The following is a 21170-nucleotide window of genomic DNA, read 5'->3' as shown; positions in this document are numbered from 1 at the left end:
TGGCCAAAAAAAGGGGTCAAATTTCCCATAGTGTGATGGTCAGACATACGGACCGGCCACATCAACACATTGATCCAGAGTGTATACTCTTTATATGGCCGGACTTCTCGTCCCTGCGAGATAGCTGTTATAGTGCGGTCATTACTGTTTTTGAACGCACGCCATTTAATTCGTGCCGTTTATCAAATCTTTCCCCTCTTGGGACACAGATGCACGTTCACTAGTGACATCTTTCAACTATTCTCCCTCTTGAGTGTCACCATTACATTCTGCTGTCAATCGTCTGTCTGGTAGCGCTCTTAGCCATTCATGCGAATATTTATATGTTCGCTTATTAACTAACGACTTCAACTCGTATCGATCACCATCTTGTACATTAATTACTTGAAATGGGCCCTTAAATTTGGGGTCAAGCTTCGTTTGATGCCGCTCCTCGCTTTTCAGTAACACATGATCGCCTACCTTATACCGAACTATTTTTGCCTTGTTTTTATCATACAATACATTCTTTTGCATGTTTTCTTTGGCTTGTGCCCTCATCTGTTCTCTATCGACTACACTTTCTTCCACATCGACTGGCAACAACCCAAAAGGCCTAGCTTCTCTTCCTATCAGCAATTCCAAGGCACTTGCCTTAGTGACCCGATTTGTGGTGCAATTCATGGTTAGTTGGATTTCTGCCAACGCATCTTGCCATGATCGCTGACTCGTTTCCACGGCAGTAAGCATGGTCTTAAGAGTGCTCATCACCCTTTCAACCTGCCCATTTGCTCTACTGGCACCTGTAGCTATTAAGTGCAACTCAATCCTGTTTGTTGAACAAAACTCACGGAACTTGTTGCTGGCAAAACTTCTGCCCTGATCCGCTATAATACGACTGGGAACTCCAAAGAAAGACATACTTGACTTTATAGCTTTAATACAATTTTCCGAGTCAAGACTTAGAGTATGATACAAGTGAACAAACTTAGTGAACGCATCTATCTGAACTATAATATATGTAAGGCATTAAAGCCAGTTTATTAATAGAATTATGCTGGATGTGTAACAAAAGCTTGCGGGATGACAATTAACTGAGATGGCGCCTCCTCGGCTCTGCTGGCGATGGCTGCAACTTGAAGACTCAACGACTCGACGACTTGACCCTCCGACACACCAACTTATATGCTCGGACTTGATCCCTCGACGACTACTTTCAACTTGACAACTGGACTCTAACTTTTTACGATCTTATGGTAATTTTCTGCTCTTCGTATGCCTTGCACTCGCTATATTTTCTCGACGCTAGTCATGTTACTTCCTTAAAAACTATCGTAATGCTATCCCTTAGTGGGCACGTTGATAGCTATCGATAGCCAACTCTACTTTACATTCGGCCATCCTGATAATCTGAGTCTGACCCAGACGACGCAGTATCTTCGTTATCCGCTACATATTTCCAAAGCTTCATGTTATCAACACTGGTAGAAGTAAGAGCTGGTCCTTCACCGAATGCTGCCTTCTTAACATCGTAACGCCCATTTCGCTTCACTTTGGTTACTGTGTATGGACCGATGAACGAACTGGCCAATTTTTTACCAGCCACAAATTGAGTTCGCTTAATAGCAACCAGGTCACCTTCTTTGTAGAGCCTTTCCATGACTCGGTTCTTGTCGTAGTTCCTCTTGTACGTTTTTTGGGCTTCTTGAATTTGTCTTCGGGCCTCCATTCTCATCTGGTTTCTTTCTTGATCGAAATCATTGGCTATTTCTTCCTCCAGCAACGACAACACATTATCGCTCACTTTGTTGTGCATTTGTACCCCAAATAGTAACTGGAACGGGGTCTTCTTTGTGGAGCAGTGGACATGCGAATTTATAGCTCCTTGAACTTGCGCTACAAACTTATACCACTTGGATGGATCTTCAGCAGACAATTTAGCTATCATTGAGATAATGCATCTGTTTACACGTTCAATTTGTCCGTTTCCTCTGGCAACTCCTGTTGTAGTCCACACATGCTCAATTCCATTTGTGGTCATATGCTCTTGGAATTGATTTGACGTAAACGCGACTCCTCTATCGCTTATGAGACGAAGTGGGTGGCCAAAGACAGCTGACCATTCCTGCAACTTCTTCACGACCTCGTCGCTTCCAGTGCTTTTGGTTGGGAATAACCACACAAACTTGGTGAATGCATCCACGGCTGCAAAGATAAACCTATACTGCTTAGAAGTCGCATCCATCGGTCCGAGATGATCAACATGAAGAGTATGTAGTGGCTTATCTCCCTTGTCAATACAGAACAGCTGACCTTCTTTCTTTCCAACCTTCTTGTTTATCAGAATACATTTCACGCAGTTGTTGATGATTTGGCCTACTTTTTTCTCCATATGCGGGATCCAAAAATGTTGCTGCAAGGAATGCATAGTTTTCTGCAGGGCAAAATGCCCAATATCATGTGCTTCCTTTATTATTTCGTTCTCCATTGATTTAGGGACGACTATGACCTCATTACCATCCACTACTTTGAAAAGTAATCCTCCCTTTAATTGGAAGTCCTTGTAGGGCTGCGACTTGAGAACTTCGAGAACTGCTGAGATATAGTTATCTTTCTGCTGAGCTGCCTTTATTTGAACTGAGATCTCCGACGCTACTACAAAAACATCCATCGGATAGCGACTCAGACTGTCGACGTGTTTCATTTTATCTCCAGCACGATGCTCAACTTGGAATGTGAAATCTTCAAGATACAGAATCCATTCAGCTACTTCCCTGGGTACATCCTTCTTCTTCACCGTCTGAGAAAACGCTGAGCAATCGGTGAGCAACTTGAACTCGACTCCCAGTAAGTAATGGCGAAACTTCTTGACCGACAGATACGCAGCTTTAACTTCTAAAATATAACTGTGGCGCTTTGAATCTGCTGCTGAAGTTTTCTTGCTCCAATATGCAACTGGATGAAGTTCGCCTCCGAATCTCTGCATTAATATGCCACCAAATCCATTCATAGAAGCATCAGTATGTAGTTCGGTTGGTGCTTCTCTGTTATACAACTGTAGGACAGGTTCATTCGACAGTATATCCTTCAGCTGGTTCATTGCGCTCATTTGCTCGGCTTCGAATATAAACTCGGTGTCCTTCTTTAACAAATTTGTTAGCGGTCGGGCTATTACTGCATACCCTCGTACAAATTTCCGGAAGAATCCTGTCAATCCTAAGAACGATTGGACATCTTTAATGTTTTTGGGTCGAGCAAACTTCTGAACAGCCTGTGTTTTTTCCTTTCCTGGCCAGATTTTGCCGTCCTCCACTGTGTGACCCAAAAAGCTGATCCTCTTTTCCAAGAAGGAACACTTTTTCCACTTAATGCGCAATCCATATTTAGCTGCCTCCTCCAGGACTTTCTTTAGCTTGACTATGCACTCCTCATTTGTTTGAGCGAATATGATTATATCGTCGACGTAGATCTGCATGACATCTTCTTGTATCAGGTTTTGAAAAATGGCATTGACAAAACGGTTAAACACGGCAGGTGAGTTGCAAAATCCAAACGGTGCTTTACAGAACTCAAATAAACCGTCTTTGGTGATAAACGCAGTGTAGCGACGACTAGACTCCTCGATCGGTACATGTAAGAAGCTGTTCTCGAGATCCATGACAGTGAATACTTTCGCAGATTGCAGCTTTTCTAGCACTTCATCAATTAAGGGTACAGGGAAACTGTCTCTGAGTACCATCCGGTTCAGCTGACGAAAATCAATACAAATTCGGTTTGTTCCGTCCTTCTTCTTCACAATGACAACTCGACTTGCGAAATTTGACGATGACTTCCGTACTACTTCATTCTTAAGCCAATCGTCCACTTGATCTCTAACGGCGGTCGCTTCCACAGCTGAATATCGGCTTGGTTGGTGACGAAATGGTTTTATTTGTTCGTCCGGTACGATCTTCATCTGAACAGGGCACTCGATAGGAGATTCAGCTGGCTTGTAACTGTCGACCAACGGCTGAATTATCGGCTTGAACTGTTCGGAAACGCATATGTTATTCTCGGTCTCGACAATATTGTAAATACTTAGCTCATTATGTCCAGCGCTGTCTGGTCGCGCTGACACCTTGGTGAAAGTGAATCCCTCTTCGTCCAACGTGACCCGGAACTTAGAAGCGAAGTCAAAACCAAGCAGTGCGTCATCTTCAATATTTTTATCCGGAACCACAAAAAATTTTTGTTCCACCTCAGCTCCATCGACGCTCACAGCTCCCGTAAATGTACCCAGCGGCATGGTTTTAACATTTCCTAGGCCTCGCAGTACAGTGAAACATTTTTCCAATTTCACGTCGGTCAGTTTCCTATAAACTGAGTTGCAAACGATTGACACATCCGCTCCAGTGTCCACCAGACAATTTATTTCAATTCCGTTCACGTTAATCGCCTTATGTCGTTTTGAAGACTGAACCACCTGCACAGATCTGGATATTTGTGGACATTCTCTTGCAATATGTCCTACGCCTTCACATTTAAAGCACTTGGTATCCATCTTGCAATCCTTCCTTAGGTGCTCCGCTGACCCGCAATTAAAGCAACGAGTATTTCGGTGACTGGCACTGGATATGTTTTTCTTGCCACCACTGTACGACTTGGCTTGATTGGACATGCACTTGCGTTGATATATCTCGAATTTCTCTTTCAGTTCGTGAAATTCTTTACAGCTGTACAGGTTAAATTTGAATTCACTTGGTATATCTAACCCGTCCACAATGTATCCAATAAGAGACTCTTCATCAATCGTTCCTTGTGCTGCTATATTTTTCATTATCAAAATATACTCTTGGAAGCGCTCATATTTCTTTTTCTTTCGATCTCCCAGTTGGGCATGTAAATCGGCACTTCTCATTGTACGCCTAAACTCTCCTATTAATACGTTTTTCAGCTGCTCAAACGTATTAACAACTTCCGAATCCAAGAACAGTTTTGCCAACTTTGAAATCTTTCCACGTGCTTGTACGTATTTCTGTTGTTCGCTCAGGCCATATGCCTCGGCATTTTGCTCAAAGTTATTGAACCACTTCTCCACAGGAATAGTCTCTCCGTCATAGTCCGGAACCACATTCGCAAAATTTTCAGCTGAAATTGTGGTTCTATTCCGCTCCCTGTCAGTGGCTTCGTCTGCTTGAATTTTCAGCGTTAGAAGCTGAATTATTTGTTGAAGACTCTCGTTATTCATCTCTTCCTGAGTTTGTATTTCCAGTTCACTTCTGTTTTTCTTTTGATATTCTCCTTTTCCAACTTCCCTTCCGTTGCGCGTTTGCGATCGTGTTAAAGCATGCGTTCTCTCTTGCTCTCGCTCGTCGTCGCTCATGCTTAAGTACACGCTCTCTTCTGATGACGTACTGACGCTTTGAATTTCACCACGGATTGCAAATAGCTTATGTATCCAACTGATTTGACCGGATCGGGCCTCAAATGTAAGGCTTTAGACCGGGACGAGCCCCCAAATGTAAGGCATTAAAGCCAGTTTATTAATAGAATTATGCTGGATGTGTAACAAAAGCTTGCGGGATGACAATTAACTGAGATGGCGCCTCCTCGGCTCTGCTGGCGATGGCTGCAACTTGAAGACTCAACGACTCGACGACTTGACCCTCCGACACACCAACTTATATGCTCGGACTTGATCCCTCGACGACTACTTTCAACTTGACAACTGGACTCTAACTTTTTACGATCTTATGGTAATTTTCTGCTCTTCGTATGCCTTGCACTCGCTATATTTTCTCGACGCTAGTCATGTTACTTCCTTAAAAACTATCGTAATGCTATCCCTTAGTGGGCACGTTGATAGCTATCGATAGCCAACTCTACTTTACATATATTCCTTTAGACCGTTCTTTCCACTAAGCTTCCCACTTATATCTACGTGTACGGTATGCCAAGGTATGTCAATCTTGGGAATTGGGTGCATTTCAATTTGCATTTTGCCTGATGAAGGCTTGGACAGTTTGAATGTCATGCAATTTTCCACAAATTTTCTTACATATTTGGTTATGTGCTCAAACCAATATTTCTCGTAGACTTTGTCTAAAGTTTTCTGCCACCCCAAATGCATTACAGCTTCGTGTACGTGGTTAATGACGGACCACCTAAACGCTTTAGGGATTACTGGTAGGCAACGAGTCTTGCCATTACGCAGTATTTTGCGATATAGTAATCCAGTTCGAACCTCATATGTTTTATCGATATTTGCCTCCATGTCTTCATTATTCAATTGAGCCAAGATTTTATTTATGCCCTCATCTCGTTGCTGTTCGGCTAATAGCCAATTATCTGTTATTGTCGCCAGATCAACACGAACTTCATCTACTTTGCTTATGGCATTTGAAACTGTGGGAATCGGATAAAAAATCCACGTGAGCCATTTGGCTGCCCTTGCGATATTCTACACTAAAGTCAATTGCCTGTAAGTACGCCCACCAGCGGTGTACTCTTGATGTCAACTCGGCCTTTGTACGACTAGCTTTCAATGAGTTGCAATCAGTATACACAACAAATATTCTACCGTGCAAATAATGTCTAAAATGTCTTACTGCATTATAGACAGCTAGCGTCTCTAACTCATACGAGTGATATTTGGCTTCTGATATTGACGTGCATTTGCTATAATATTCGACTACTCTGTGTTTCCCTTCTATTTTATGCATGAGCATAGCCATATAGCCATCTGCACTGGAATCAGTATGAAATTCAATTGGAAGCTCAGGTCAATACAGGTCAATACAGGGTCACATGTAAGCACTTTAATAATATCCTGCCGTATCTTCTCGTGTTCCTCCTTCCAAACAAAAGCAATTAGCTTAGAGGTTAACTGATACAGTGGCTTCATCTTCTCTGAGAATCGTGGAACAAATTGTCTGAAATACGATGCCGGACCTATAAACTGCCTTAACTGTGTTGTCGTGGTTGGCTGAGATAAAACAGAAAGAGCTTCTATCTTACGAGGATTTGGTTTAATTTCTCCATCCTTGATATAGAATCCTAGGTACTCTATTCCTGTACAAAGAAAATTACATTTGTATATATTGAACGAGAATCCTGCCTCTGACAATGCTTTTAACACTGTATTCAACCTCTCATATGCTTCCTCCTTTGTATTCGCAACTACTAGCACATCGTCTATGTAAACAACTGCATAGGAATAGGCTAAGTCCCCCAAAGCTTGAACAATGGCACGTTGAAAAATAGACGACGATTTTTTAGACCAACTGGCATGGCCAGAAACTCATACTGACCCTCTGTAGCCACAAATGCTGTTTATACCCGTTACTCGTAGAGTAAAAGGGTATACTAGATTCGTTGAAAAGTATGTAACAGGCAGAAGGAAGCGTTTCCGGCCATATAAAGTATATATATTCTTGATCAGGATCAGTAGCCGAGTCGATCTGGCCATGTCCGTCTGTCCGTCCGTCTGTCTGTCCGTCTGTCCGTCTGTCCGTATAAACGTCGAGATCTCAGGAACTACAAAAGCTAGAAAGTTGAGATTAAGCATACAGACTCCAGAGACATAGAAGCAGCGCATGTTTGTCGATTCATGTTGCCACGCCCACTCTAACGCCCACAAACCGCCCAAAACTGCCACGCCCACACTTTTGAAATTAATTAAAAATTCAACTCCACAACTTGCTGGATGTCATTTATTTGCTGTATTTATTTTTTATTTTGCATTTTCTAGCGCATGAGAATTTATTGTATTTATTTAATTGTAAACTCCCAAATTTGTTGAATATTTTTTATTTGTTGTATATATTTTCCTTATTTTGGATTTTCTGGCACGTGAGAATTTATCGTATTTATACCCGTAAGTCGTAGAGTAAAAGGGCATACTAGGTTCGTTGAAAAGTATGTAACAGCAAGAAGAAAGCGTTTCCGACCATATAAAGTATATATATTTTTGATCAGGATCAATAGCCGAGTCGATCTGGCCATGTTCGTCCGTCTGTCCGTCCGTATGAACGTCGAGATCTCAGGAACTACAAAAGCTAGACAGTTGAGATTAAGCATACAGACTCCAGAGATATAGAAGCAGCGCAAGTTTGTCGATTCATGTTGGCACGCCCACTGTAACGCCCACAAACCGCACAAAACTGCCACGCCCACACTTTTGAAAAATGTTTTGATATTTTTTCAGTTTTGTATTGGTCTTGTAAATTTCTATCGATTTGCAAAAAAACTTTTTGCCACACCCACTCTAACGCCTACAAACCGCCCAAGGATGCCACGCCCACAATTTTGAAAAATGTATTGATATTTTTTCATTTTTGTATTAGTCTTGTAAATTTCTATCAATTTGCCAAAAAAAATTTCGCCACGCCCACTCTAACGCCCACAAACCGCCAAAAACTGTGTTTAAGACTCTCCTTCTCCCTTCCACTAGCTGAGTAACGGGTATCAGATAGTCGGGGAACTCGACTATAGTGTTCTCTCTTGTTTTTCTATTGAATCTCGATGAATCGGTATTTGATAAAATCCGCTGGCCATGTCTAAAATGGAAAAATATTTACCACCCTGTCACTGCCGTCCTTCTTTTTAACTAATAACATTGGACTTGCAAATGGAGAACTGCTGGGACGAATTACATTAGATTCAAGCATTTGTTCTATATTTTCTCTAACCAACAGTTTCTCATCTGCACTGAGTGGATATGGGCGCCTTTGAAGAGTTTTATTCTTATCGATTAAACGGATTTCCAATGCACCTGTGGTTACACGCTTATTTGGTATCCCAATTACGAAACTATCGGCATACTTTTTCAATATATTTCTTAATTTACTTTTATCATTATCACTTAAATCTGTATTGGTGTCAAAAAGTATTTCCAAGGTGTTCTCAGGTGCATCGTTTTGAACGGCATTAATAATTATACCCGTTACTCGTAGAGTAAAAGGGTATACTAGATTCGTTGAAAAGTATGTAACAGGCAGAATGAAGCGTTTCCGACCATATAGAGTATATATATTCTTGATCAGGATCAATAGCCAAGTCGATCTGGCCATGTCCGTCTGTCCGTCCGTATGAACGCTGAGATCTCAGGAACTACAAAAGCCAGAAAGTTGAGATTAAGCATGCAGACTCCAGAGACATAGACGCAGCGAAAGTTTGTCGATTCATGTTGCCACGCCCACTCTAACGCAAACAAACCGCCCAAAACTGCCACGCCCACACTTTTGAAAAATGTTTTGATGTTTTTTCATTTTTGTATTAGTCTTGTAAATTTGTATCGATTTGCAAAAAAATGTTTGCCACGCCCACTCTAACGCCCACAAACCGCCCAAAGCTGCTACGCCCACACTTTTAAAAAGTTTTTTAATCTCTTTTCATTTTTGCATTAGTCTTGTAAATTTCTATCTATCTATTTGCCAAATAACTTTCTGCCACGCCCACTCTAACGCCTACAAACAGCCAAATACTGTCAGTGTTTAAGACTCTGCTTCTCCTTTCCACTACCTGAGTAACGGGTATCAGATAGTCGGGGAACTCGACTATAGCGTTCTCTCTTGTTTTGGATTTGTAAATACTAAATTTATCAGATTCAATCAATACACCGAAACCAAGCTTTAATATGTCTTGGCCAATCATTATGTCGTGCTTTAAATAGTTATCCATTACAACATGAAACAAAATTTCTAAATTAAATTTTGACATTTGGACTGTTGATAGTATTTGCAAGTGGCTCTTAACTATATTATCACCAATTCCTCTTAAAATAACTAGATTATTACTTCTCTTGCCAGCTAATTTGTTGCTTAATTTTTCTTTTACCAAAGAACATTCGGCTCCCGAATCGAAAAAGAATGGAAAGGGCTCACTTGATTGAAAGAATAATCCACTTGGCTCACTGAATTTGCATACGTCAACTCGCTTTTCGATGTATTTGTTGTTGCCCTTGGGACATACAGAAGCCACATGTCCCATTTCGTCGCATTTAAAACATTTTATGTTCGAACGATCTTTTGACCCAGGCGTGTTGCTTCCGCTGTGGCTTCTTCCTTTGGTGTTTGATGTACCTTCCATTCGAGCGCGGCATTCGCCGAATTTGTGGCCAACTTTTGCACAAAAATGGCACTTAGTCTGCGACTGCATCCTCGACTTCTTCTTTTCTGGGGCAGAATCATCTTCGTTGTTACGTTTCTTGAAGGCGTAAGCTTGCAGCTGTTGTTGAAGCTCATTGCGCGTAGCCACATTTGTCGTAAACACCCAACGCAACAAATTATTATCGATTTGTGCCATGTGAGCCAACGCTACCGATACCGCATTCAAAACGTTCATGAGAATGGCAGCCGTCGTCTCAATCCCTACGAATCGCTGTATGAACAGTTCCTTGAACTGCGGCCATGTGATTCCAGCGAAGCATATCTGCGACAGCCATTGCGACGCACTGCCTTCTAGCGCTTTGCTCAACGCTATTACGAGCGCACTGCCTACAAGCGCATTATCTGCAAAGATTAAGTCCACCATGTAGATGGATCCGCTCCAGCGCTATCAGCGCAGAATTTTGGCAGTTTGACGTGCAAAGACTTTTCATCTGACGCCGGTGCTCTCGTGGCGTGCATGGTTTTTATTAATTCCTGGAAACTCGCTCCGACATATATACAGCTGCGGAAAAAAAATAGCACCACTTGCCCAGTAAAACTTTGAATAAGTCTCTTACCTACAATTTTGGGTTTAAAAGGATCTGAAATACCTTTTTAAAAAGGTTAAGCAATACACTTTTTGGGAAATAAAAAAAATCACAATTGTTCTATGAATTCTTAACTTATTTAAGGAACTTTATTAAAAATGACAAAATAAGGCGAAAAAAATAATAGCACCACTTCATAAAAAATGCTTTAAACATAAAATATAAACTTAACAGTAACAAATTCATTAATAACAAGTGATTGTATATTAAAACTACGCCGATCCCATTAATTTAGTAATTGGTAGTGTATCCTTTATTAGCAATAACAGCTGCGCAACGCTTTGGCATGGAGTCAACCAGGTCCTGGCACCGTTTTGGGGTTATATTGCTCCAGGACTCCTTAATCACGGTCCATAGGCTTTCGTTATCAGTTGGCTTAAAAGCTGCAACTGCCTTTTTAATATCCGACCAAAGGTTTCCGATGGGATTGAGGTCTGGCGAATGCGCAGGCCACTACAGAACATGAACTGATTTATTTTGGAACCATTCCTTGGCTTTTCTGCTGGTATGCTTGGGGTCATTGTCTTGTTGAAAGACCAATTTTAGCGGCATATTTGGCTTATATTCGGTGTTCCTAGGGCGTCTTACATTTGATCAAGATCCATTGCCACCAAAAAAAACCACCTTGCTCTCATCTGACAATAAAAAGTTCGTCCATCTTTCGCATGGCCAATTTAAATGTTCCTTGACGAATTTAATGCGCTTGGGTATGTGTCTCCCATTTAAAAAAAGTATCTTTCCTTGGACTACAGCCTTTTAAACCATATTCCTTTAGACATGTGTGAACTGTTTGCACTGTTGCGGGTATGTTGAGATCCTTTTTCAGTTCGGTAGGAGCTTTAAATGGATCCTTCTTGCTCTCGGGCACAAGCCTTTTGAAAAGATGGGTGCACAATGATTGTTTTTTCCCACGTTTTTCGGGATTCTCGTTGTAGGTGATTACATTTCCTATAATTTTGTTTGAGCATTGAAGGATTTGACCAATATTTCTAAAAGATTTTCCTTCAGAAATGAGTTTTTTGATCAAGTCACGTTTTTCTTCAGTGCAGTGCTTTCCACGTCCCATTTTAATGATTTTTTAAAGGAAATTTTTTAAAAATTGTTTTCGAAATAATAGAACAAGTGTCAAGTTTCATAACCACATGCTTTTTACCAAAGAAACCCTTCGATAATTATTGATTATTTGAAAAAATCGATAGTGGTGCTATTTTTGTTTTCGCCTCATTTTAGACCTTGCCGCCCAAAAAAAAATTATAAAAAATAAAGGTATGAACAATTCAAATTTTTTTATTCATTTTTGGATGGGAAAAATATCTTGCATTATGCGAAAAATCAGTATTTGGTTCTATCGGTACCTCAACCTTAATTTATTTGATCTATAACAAAAAAAGGTATGGTGGTGCTATTATTTTTTTCGCAACTGTATAACTTCTTCCAACAGATAGAAGTTACAAACGTATCTAGTATACCATTTTACTTTACGAGTAACGGGTATAACTAGCGATGATTGAACGTGAACATACAAAAGTTTAGATATAACAAAAAAAATTTTGGCACTCTATCAAAATATTTGTTTGATTTCTGGTTCGTTCAGGAAACGACATCATCGAAAGCCGAAGGGCTTTCGATGTTTTTAAGCAACTTCAGTGCCATGTGATCCATCACCACTTTAAAATGGAAGCCCTCCAGGTATTGCTTTAATTTTCGAATTGCCCACTTTTTTAACTTTTTCGGTGTTTTATGTGAGAATTGCCCCAATCCCGTAGTCGCTGGCGTCCGTTTGCAGTACAAATATTTTTACGAGGTCTGGGCACGCCGGAACCGACCAGTCCGGTTTTCACTTCCTCAAAGGCCTGTGACCACGCCCATTTGGTACCCTTGCGGAACAGGTCGTTAAGTGGCTTCACAATGCGCGAAAAGACAGGCACGAAACGGTACCATGACGCCACTTCAAGGTATTGCCCTAGCTATTGGATTGACGAGGGTGGTTATAACTGGACTGTAGCTGCTACTTTGTCTGACTTGTGACGCTGTGTCTTAGGTACAACAGTTCTGGCAGAAGAATTGACATTTTTCGAAATTTATCGTTAGGTTTGCGTTCTTCAAGCGGCGAAACCCTTCTGTGAGGTTTATTTTTTGTTCATCTAGGGTGCGACCAAGGGTTTCGATGATATCATCTTGGTACGCAAATGACATGTGGCGACACTTCAATCACCTAATCCTGTTGAAACGTTGCCGATACGGAGTGTAATCCAAACGGCATCACTCGCTACTGGAACAGCAGTTTCCCGGGAACCGTGAATGCCGTGACCCCTGGACTTGCTTCTTCATTTATATGCCATTTAAGATCTATATAATTAAGATCCATATAATTTCGCATCTTGCGACCCGTCCGGGTAATCACATTTTGGTCTCGGCTGGTCCCGCCAGACGCCTGTTCAGTTTCCACTAACGCACCGAATACGCCGGTATACGCCCGCATACGCCGCAGTCTCTGCAGCAAGACGCCTAGTGAAAGACGAACGTTCCGCCCTAACCTTTCCTAAAACTGGTGCGGTCGGACCTGGACAGCTCTGCTCCAGGCAATCGCCGGGTGAAACAACAACACGTTAACCCCACGTCTGCCGGTACCACGCCTGCTCGGTCCTTACCCATTACCATGTCCTTACCATGCCATTGACTGGTTTACGTACGGAATCTCCGACACAGTCGACCGAGACTTTACCACAAATCCCGCCACGCACGCTGGATTTGGCCTGGCGCCTATACGGTCGCCTCTGTTACATGTATTTTGGAGTACGTTGAGTGTGTCTGTGCCAGACGTTCCCATTTTTTAGTTTTCCTGGGTATTGACCTCTGCCATTTGTGTGAGAGAAGCGGTAATCCGGCTGGCTCACTGCATGTCCCCTCTGAAACGGTAGAACTGCTCAGTCCATTCTTATCGTTTCTTCCCCCACTGACTGCGGTGATCTTCTTATATATCAAGGTTTTAGACCCTGTTGACTTTGGCGGTTGAAAGACGAAGAAACAGTTGTCCTTCTCTATTTGCTTTCTCTCGCTGTTTCGGTTGTGTTTGTCGGAAGCAGTATTCCGGTTTGCTCGCGGAATGTGTCCGTCGACTCCGGCGTTGTCCTGATGGTGAATCTGCTCCGTTTATTCTCGGATCCTGTTGACTCTGCCGCATACTCTTAATGTCTTTCCCATAGTAGCTCGTAGATGCTGATTCACTGGAATTTACATCCAGCATGATATCGGGCCATTTTTCATCCCCATTTCTCTATTTTTTCCGGAGAACTGTGCTTTAGTGGTCTTTACTGTGGGGTTCGCTCTCTCCGTCGGATTCTCCTGAGAGGTGTTAGGTGCTGTAAACTGCTTCATTCTTATATCACCGAAAAACTTATTGAACGTCCGTCTTGAAAAACTCCACTTTCAGAGTAGAAGTTAGCATAACAAATACAAAACTCAACAACTTTTAGATGTGTGGGCGTGAAAAGTTTTGCCGGTCAGTGCGTTACATTCAGTAGGCATGCCGACTGCGACGTCGCCTCAAGAATCTGCATTCTTTATCCTATTTTCCGAGTCAGTCTCCCTAAGACTAGTCGTGTCTTCGTATCGCCAAGAAACCTCAGCGCTCATAAGCAATCGACCCAAACCAACAAAAATATACAAAATCTTCGGTTACAAAGCCTTTGCAAAAATATCATACATACAAGATGGGGGATCCACCCGATCGGGGACCACCACCATATATTAGCCCTGACCTTTATTAATTCGCACGGCTGGTGTTTTTACACATATGCAATGTTAAGCACACAATATATGTGAGGATAATGCAGATAACACATACAAACCAATCAGTATCAATAGCCAAGTCGATCTTGCCATGTGCGTCCGTCTGTCTGTGCGTATGAACGCCTGAATCTTAGGAACTACAAGGTGTTGGAATTAATTCGTAGCGTTTTACGAAAGATGACGCTAGCCAACTATTCACAGTCACACACACAAAAGTAAATACTCTGCTGGAAGCTACTGACATAGCGCATCTTTAACAGTATATGACATTTCTTTATTGTGTTCATAGCAATTATTGTGCAGGGGAGTGTTTACATTATTATTTCAACGTTGCTCGATGAAGACCCGTGCCAAACACTTCTGAAGCTGTCATTCATTATTCCTATTTCTTTGTGGCGTTTTCTGATCGTCAAAAAGTCGACTCCAAGTGATGTGAAAAACTCCAGAAGTGTTTGGCAGGAGCGTTTCGCGTAAGCCGAACGGCATTCTGAGCTATTCGTACCGTCCCATTGGTGTAGTGCACGCGGTGTATTTGATTGAAAGAACCCGTTTCTGAGATACAGTTTGGTAAAAAGGACTTTTTCAGAAAGTTTATCAATAAGGTCGTCTATTGGGGGGTAGGGTAGATTTTTTTTAGAATGTTTTTGTTTGATAGTCAACGTGCATTCTTAGTTTTCCTGACTTTTTCCTAACTAGAACAATTGCATGTTATTCTAACTCGATGCATATTCTAACTCGCTTGCACGTATAATCCCGTATTTAAAGATAATCGTCTTGGAGGGTAGTTGAGTTGAAAGGCTTCGTTTTATCAAAAGTGAGTTTCATTTCCCATTTTACTGATGGGAGCTCTGGTCGTTTTGCTTTTACATAAAATGTATAAAAAATGTCTATTAACCTGTTTCTTAAATTCAATTCACACTTCTCGTTAATGTTTAACTGGCTGCATTATATTGGATCGAAATATTCAATTGATAATATTTCTTATTTGTGATAATATATAATATATAATATAATATTTGTGATAATTATTCAGTACATTTTCCGATCTCTTATCATTTCAGCAATAATTTTCCGAATATCTATAATTTAAACAATCTTTTTTTTAATATCTATCATTTGAAAAATATTGTTCTGAATATCTAATATTTTTAACATAATTTTCACAATTTTTATCATTTGCAACACAATTTACACGATTTCTCGTTCCAAAACTGTTCCATATGCCATCGATCTGTTTGTCACAATTAATAACTCAAAATTTAGTGTTTCTATATTGATAGTGACAAAAGAAGATATTTTTCCAATTATATCTAAAGGGCTACCGCTTAAGCCAACGTAATTTGTAGGAATCTTTTCATTAAACTTAATATGTTTTTTTTTTCAATATGAACTCCCAAAATCGATTATGCGTTCTAAAAATAAGTATTAATTAGGTTCTTAACTAAATCTTAAATGGTCTTACATATTCATTGTTGGATACGAACTTCCTCTCAGTGCAGTTGTACACCAGATGATCCTTACTGCCACATTCGTAGCATGCTTCGTGCTCCCGCGTGGGCTTTCGGCAGTCAGCGGCGAAATGCCCAATAGCGTTGCAATCAAATCACCTTTTTATAGACGCCGAACCAGGCCCATTCTCGATCGAAAATTTGGCACGTCCCAGAAGAAGAAAATAGCGGTTTGCGCAGCGAGACCTTAGTAAATGCCTGCAACAGCTGTGCCTGTTGTCGCAGAAGGGAGTAGGGAATCCCTTCAATTATGTTGTTAATTCGGATCCATCCGAATCTGTGTAGCCAGCACCGTTTTTTCTTTGAAATATGTTTGAAAATCTTCTGACGGTTTCCATTACCACTCTTGAAACTTGCGTCGAGATATTATTTAGCTCTCCTTACTGTGGAAAGCTTCTCCAAGATGAAATATAAGTTCCTGAACCGGCACAGCCAGCAAACGTTTGGAAGAGTGCAAACAAATTTGAGCATGGTTCTTTTACTTGCACATCACCAGCATGCGAATTACATCGTCACTTAGCTTTAACATCTTTGTGACTGCGTTGAGCTGTGCGATCCATTTGCTGACATTAAGGTTGTTGTTAGAATTTCGGAAGCATTTCCTGGTCGTTGCTAAATAAGCAAACGTTAGGTTATTTGCAGCTGCTTCCTCCGATCTGGCATCTCTGCCAGCGATATCTTGATCTTGTGTGGCACCATTTTATTGATTTTGTTTGGCAGCACTGTTTCGATCTAATGGGGCAGCATTGTTTCGATTTTGAGCACATTCCAATTTCAACATGTCGTTTTCCAATTGGAGCAACATTAATTGACGCTTTATGGCGTCTAATTGCGTAGAAACTTTGGGAAAAATTTACTCGCTTACCAACTCCCAATCGCGGTGGTTGTTAAATGTTGAAATGTCATGAACAATTGCGCTTTCTTCTACCTGTAGCATACTTTTCAACAAATCCAGTAAACCCCTTTACTCTACCAGTATTGGTTTTTTTTATACCCGTTAATCGTAGAGTTAAAGGGTATACAAAATTCGTTGAAACGAAGAAGGTAGAAGAAAGCGCATATGTTCATGAAACCTGCAATAGGAAGCGTTTCCGACCATATAAAGTATATATGTATATTATTGATAAGAATATACAGCCGAGTCGATCTGGCCATATCCGTCCGTCCGTATAAACGTCGAGATCTCGGGAACTATAAAAGAGAGATTCAGCATGCTGACTACGGTGACATAGACGCAGCGCAAGTTCAATACGCCCATTTTAACGCCAGACAAACCTCCCAATACTGCCACGCCCACACTTTTGAAAAATGTTTTGATATATTTTCATTTAATTATTAGTCTTGTAACTTGCTCTCGATTGCCAAATCGTTTTGCAACGCCCACACTAACTGAAAAACTTTGCACTTCCACTAGCTGAGTAACGGTTATCAGATAGTCGGGGAACTCGACTACAGCTTTATCACTTGGTTTTCTTCCATTTTCACATTCTATATGCAAATCTATATTTTGCTATAAATGCAGGGTGTCGTAACTGGCATTCACCGCACCTCGATCAGTATTTTCCTATAGATGCAGGAGTCGTAACTCGCTTCAATGCTGCATTCACTGCACATTTCCCATGCTGCACTATTTAACTCCGGTATCGGGTTGTAAACGACGTTAATCCTCGCTGGGATACTGAATGGTGGGCAAATGTGCGACCTCTAGTTGCAATGTAAGTTGGTCGGCTGGCCGTTGTAACTGCCCTTCATAACCTAAATAATAGTTGTTTTTGATGAGAGCTTTTGCTCTTTATGATATGAATCGTCAAAACGAACTTAACTTAAAAGCTATCTTAGCGGCCGCTGCCATAATGCAGCGCTTGCCGGCTATGCATGAGCTGGTTATCGGTCGTTGCCCTCGCCGGTTAACTTGGTTAGCTTGCACAAAAAAACCTTAAATTTTTTCCCATTTTCCTCCTATCAATATTATTGACTTGATATATTTTTAAAACTAATAAAAATACCTGCGCTCCGATCTATTCGTCTGTTAAATACATATACACTTCACCGCTCTTTAAATATTAATGTATGCCTTTAATTTGTTCTATTGCAGAGGATGTAGACGAAACAATTGAATGTATTTCTTCAAAACTTTTGAATTCAATGAGTACTGATGTTGCCAAGTTAAAAGCTAAGCAAGCTTTAGACTCCATACCAAAAAATAAGTTAACCCTACTTATTAATTATGCAATGCGCAACGTTTACTTAGCCCGGAATTATTTTGCTGGAACGGTAAATATTATGATCATTTATATCCTTCTTTGAACAACTACACTGTGTTAAATGAACTGTTTTTTTACTATATTCATGGTCGATTACGATTTACAAATTCCAAAAATGAGCAAGAAAGTTGTCCGTTTGTCAGTAAATGTAACAGCCGCTAAGTAGTGTTCGTGGGTATCTCTATCTCCCCCGCACTTCCTTTATCTGAAAAACGTGTATCTGAACTCGACAAACTAAATTATAGTATTTTTTTTGTAATTAACTTTACGATTGCAAACTGTAATGTTCACTTCAGTACCAATCCGTTAGGGAATTCGAAAATAAATGCTGGGAAAGTCCTCCGATATTCCCAGGGAATTCCTAGGAACTTCCTCAGGTTTTTCTTAGGATTTCTTGGAAAATTCCTTTGGTTTTCCTCGGGAATTCCTTAGGGTTCCCTCGCGAATTCCTCAGGATTTTCCCTGGCTTTCCTCGAGAAATCCCGAGGATTTCCTTTAGAATTGCTCGGTATAAACCTAGCGCTATTATCTAGAATTCTTCTGCAAAATACCTGTAAAATACAGAAAAAGCTCCCAAAAAACTAAAGAGTTATACATTTGATTAAAATTTAAGTTTTATTTATTTGTAATATATATAAAATTTTTTTCTTTTTTTATTTGCAATATTTTTAACGAATATTAATACGTGAGCCAAGGCCTCCTCCGCTCTCTGCTGGCCTTCTAATTAACTAATGCTATCTGTAAAGAAAAATATTTAAATAATCTGCATAATTACAAATATACATACCAATAAAAACTAAAAAAAAATGTTGGAATGCTTTTAAAGCATTCCTAATTAACGCTCTTTATTGCCTTTGACATTTCTGTTACTGCTTTAATCTAAAAGAATAAAATAAAAACATTCAAATTCACGATCATTTAGACTATAAATACTTTACTTATGTACGTGGCGTTCATTCGAGCCTGGGCTTATTTTCAGCAGTAAAGCTAAAAGCTGCTTATCTAATGCGACCTTTCCCTTTCAAAATAAAAATAATGCTATTTAATTTAATTTTTTAAATTGTTAAAGTGCAGTAAAAAAGTAATTGCGAACATCGGAATTAAAACTGTGAAAAGGGTGGCAGCTCTAGATTTTCTCAATCCCTCAAATTTCTGCCTTCTCCTGGCTTCAAAACAAGAAATTGCAAAAATAAAAGGCATTTTTCACGTTAATTGATTTTGACAAATAGAATAAAACACGTGTTTGAGCAGCAAAAGACGATGAGAAACGAAACATTCCGATACCAAACCGATAGCAAAAATGTTGCGAAAACCAGAGCACCTAAAAAAGAAATCGTAAGATTTGGCCCAAATCGAATTCCAAAAAAAAATTACGATTACCAGACAATGCCTAACTGCATTTTATCTGCTTTTCTTAGAAATATTCACCAAAATACTCCTTTTTTCTGTCATCAAACCGAGGCAGGTGATTCTTCTAAAGATACCTAAAACGCCGTCGTTAAAAGTATGCCCGATTCAACATCTTCAAAAATTTAAATAAAAACAAGAGAGAACGCTATAGTCGAGTTTCCCGACTATCTGATACCCGTTACTCAGCTAGTGGAAGTACGAAGGAGAGTCTTCCACTCTGACAGTTTTTGGCGGTTTGTGGGCGTTATAGTGGGCGTGGCAAAAAGTTTTTTGGCACATTGATAGAAATTTACAAGACTAATAAAAAAAATTTAAAAAATAACAAAACATTTTTCAAAAGTGTGGGCGTAGCAGTTTCTGGCGGTTTGTGGGCGTTAGAGTGGGCGTGGCAACATGAATCGACAAATTTGCGCAGCTTCTATGTCTCTGAAGTCTGTATGCTTAATTTCAACTTTCTAGTTTTTGTAGTTCCTGAGATCTCGACGTTCATACGGACGGACGGACGGACGGACAGACACACGGACAGACGGACATGGCCAGATCGACTCGGCTATTGATCCTGATGAAGAATATATATACTTTATATGGTCGGAAACGCTTCCTTCTGCCTGTTACATACTTTTCAACGAATCTAGAATACCCTTTTACTCTACTAGAAAACTCTTTACTCTTGACTAGAAAAATTGAAGGGTAAAAGTTATTGGTTTCCAAATGTTCGAAGTAAATCAGATGAACATGTTAAGAACTGCCTATAATGTATAGCTTTTCAAGGAAGAAATGGTAAGCAAGAAGGGACTAATAAAATTTTACCAAAGGGAAATACACCATTTGAAGTCATACATATCATCATACATCACTATGGTCCGGTAAATCAAAAGAATTCTACGAAAAAACATGTATTAGTAATTGTTGATGGATGCACAAAGTTTGTGAGATTGTATTCAGCGAAATCAACAAACTCAAAGGAAGCAATGGAAGCCTAAAGTGGTTATTTTAGAGCGTATAGTTGACCAACGACCATTGTTTCAGACAGAGGGACATGTTTTACATCAGATATGTTCGAAGAATTTTTGGAATCAAGAAACATTAGGCACGTCAAAATTGCAACAGGCTCACCACAAGCTAATGGACAAGTTGATCGAATAAATGGAGACCTAGGACCCATGATTAGTAAGCTCGTGGATGTAGAAAAAAACGTACAGTGGCACAAAGTTTTGGAAGAAGTAGAGTATGCAATGAATAATACAAAGCACAGAAGCATAAATGAGCACCCAAGTATAATGCTGTTTGGAGTGAATCAAAAAGGAAAAACGCTAGATTGTTTAAAAGAAAATGTATTGGAGTCAAGGCTAAAAAGAAAAGGAATTAATTTAGAGAAAATTAGAAAAAATGCAGAAGTTTCGCCGGAAAAAGTACAGAACTATAACAAGAAATATGTTGACGCTAAACGACTAGAAGCAAATAAATACAAATTAGGAGACT

At 40.2% G+C, this 21170-nt stretch overlaps 1 protein-coding gene across 4 annotated transcripts in view; it reads left to right on the top strand.

The window, feature by feature from the left end:
- Window positions 1-21170, top strand: part of LOC120457834 (nipped-B protein) — a 140766-nt gene that overhangs the window by 15906 nt on the left and 103690 nt on the right. For all 4 annotated transcript variants that reach the window (XM_039645334.2, XM_039645333.2, XM_039645335.1 and 1 more), the window contains one exon: window positions 18110-18288. In XM_039645334.2, coding sequence (XP_039501268.1) covers window positions 18110-18288 — 179 coding nt within the window. The remainder of the gene's footprint in view (window positions 1-18109; window positions 18289-21170) is intronic.

Source organism: Drosophila santomea, unplaced genomic scaffold (assembly GCF_016746245.2).
Source record: "Drosophila santomea strain STO CAGO 1482 unplaced genomic scaffold, Prin_Dsan_1.1 Segkk83_quiver_pilon_scaf, whole genome shotgun sequence".
NCBI classification, from domain to species: domain Eukaryota; kingdom Metazoa; phylum Arthropoda; class Insecta; order Diptera; family Drosophilidae; genus Drosophila; species Drosophila santomea.
The sequence above is the reverse complement of the archived record's forward strand: the minus strand, read 5'-3'. Positions and strand labels throughout refer to the sequence as shown.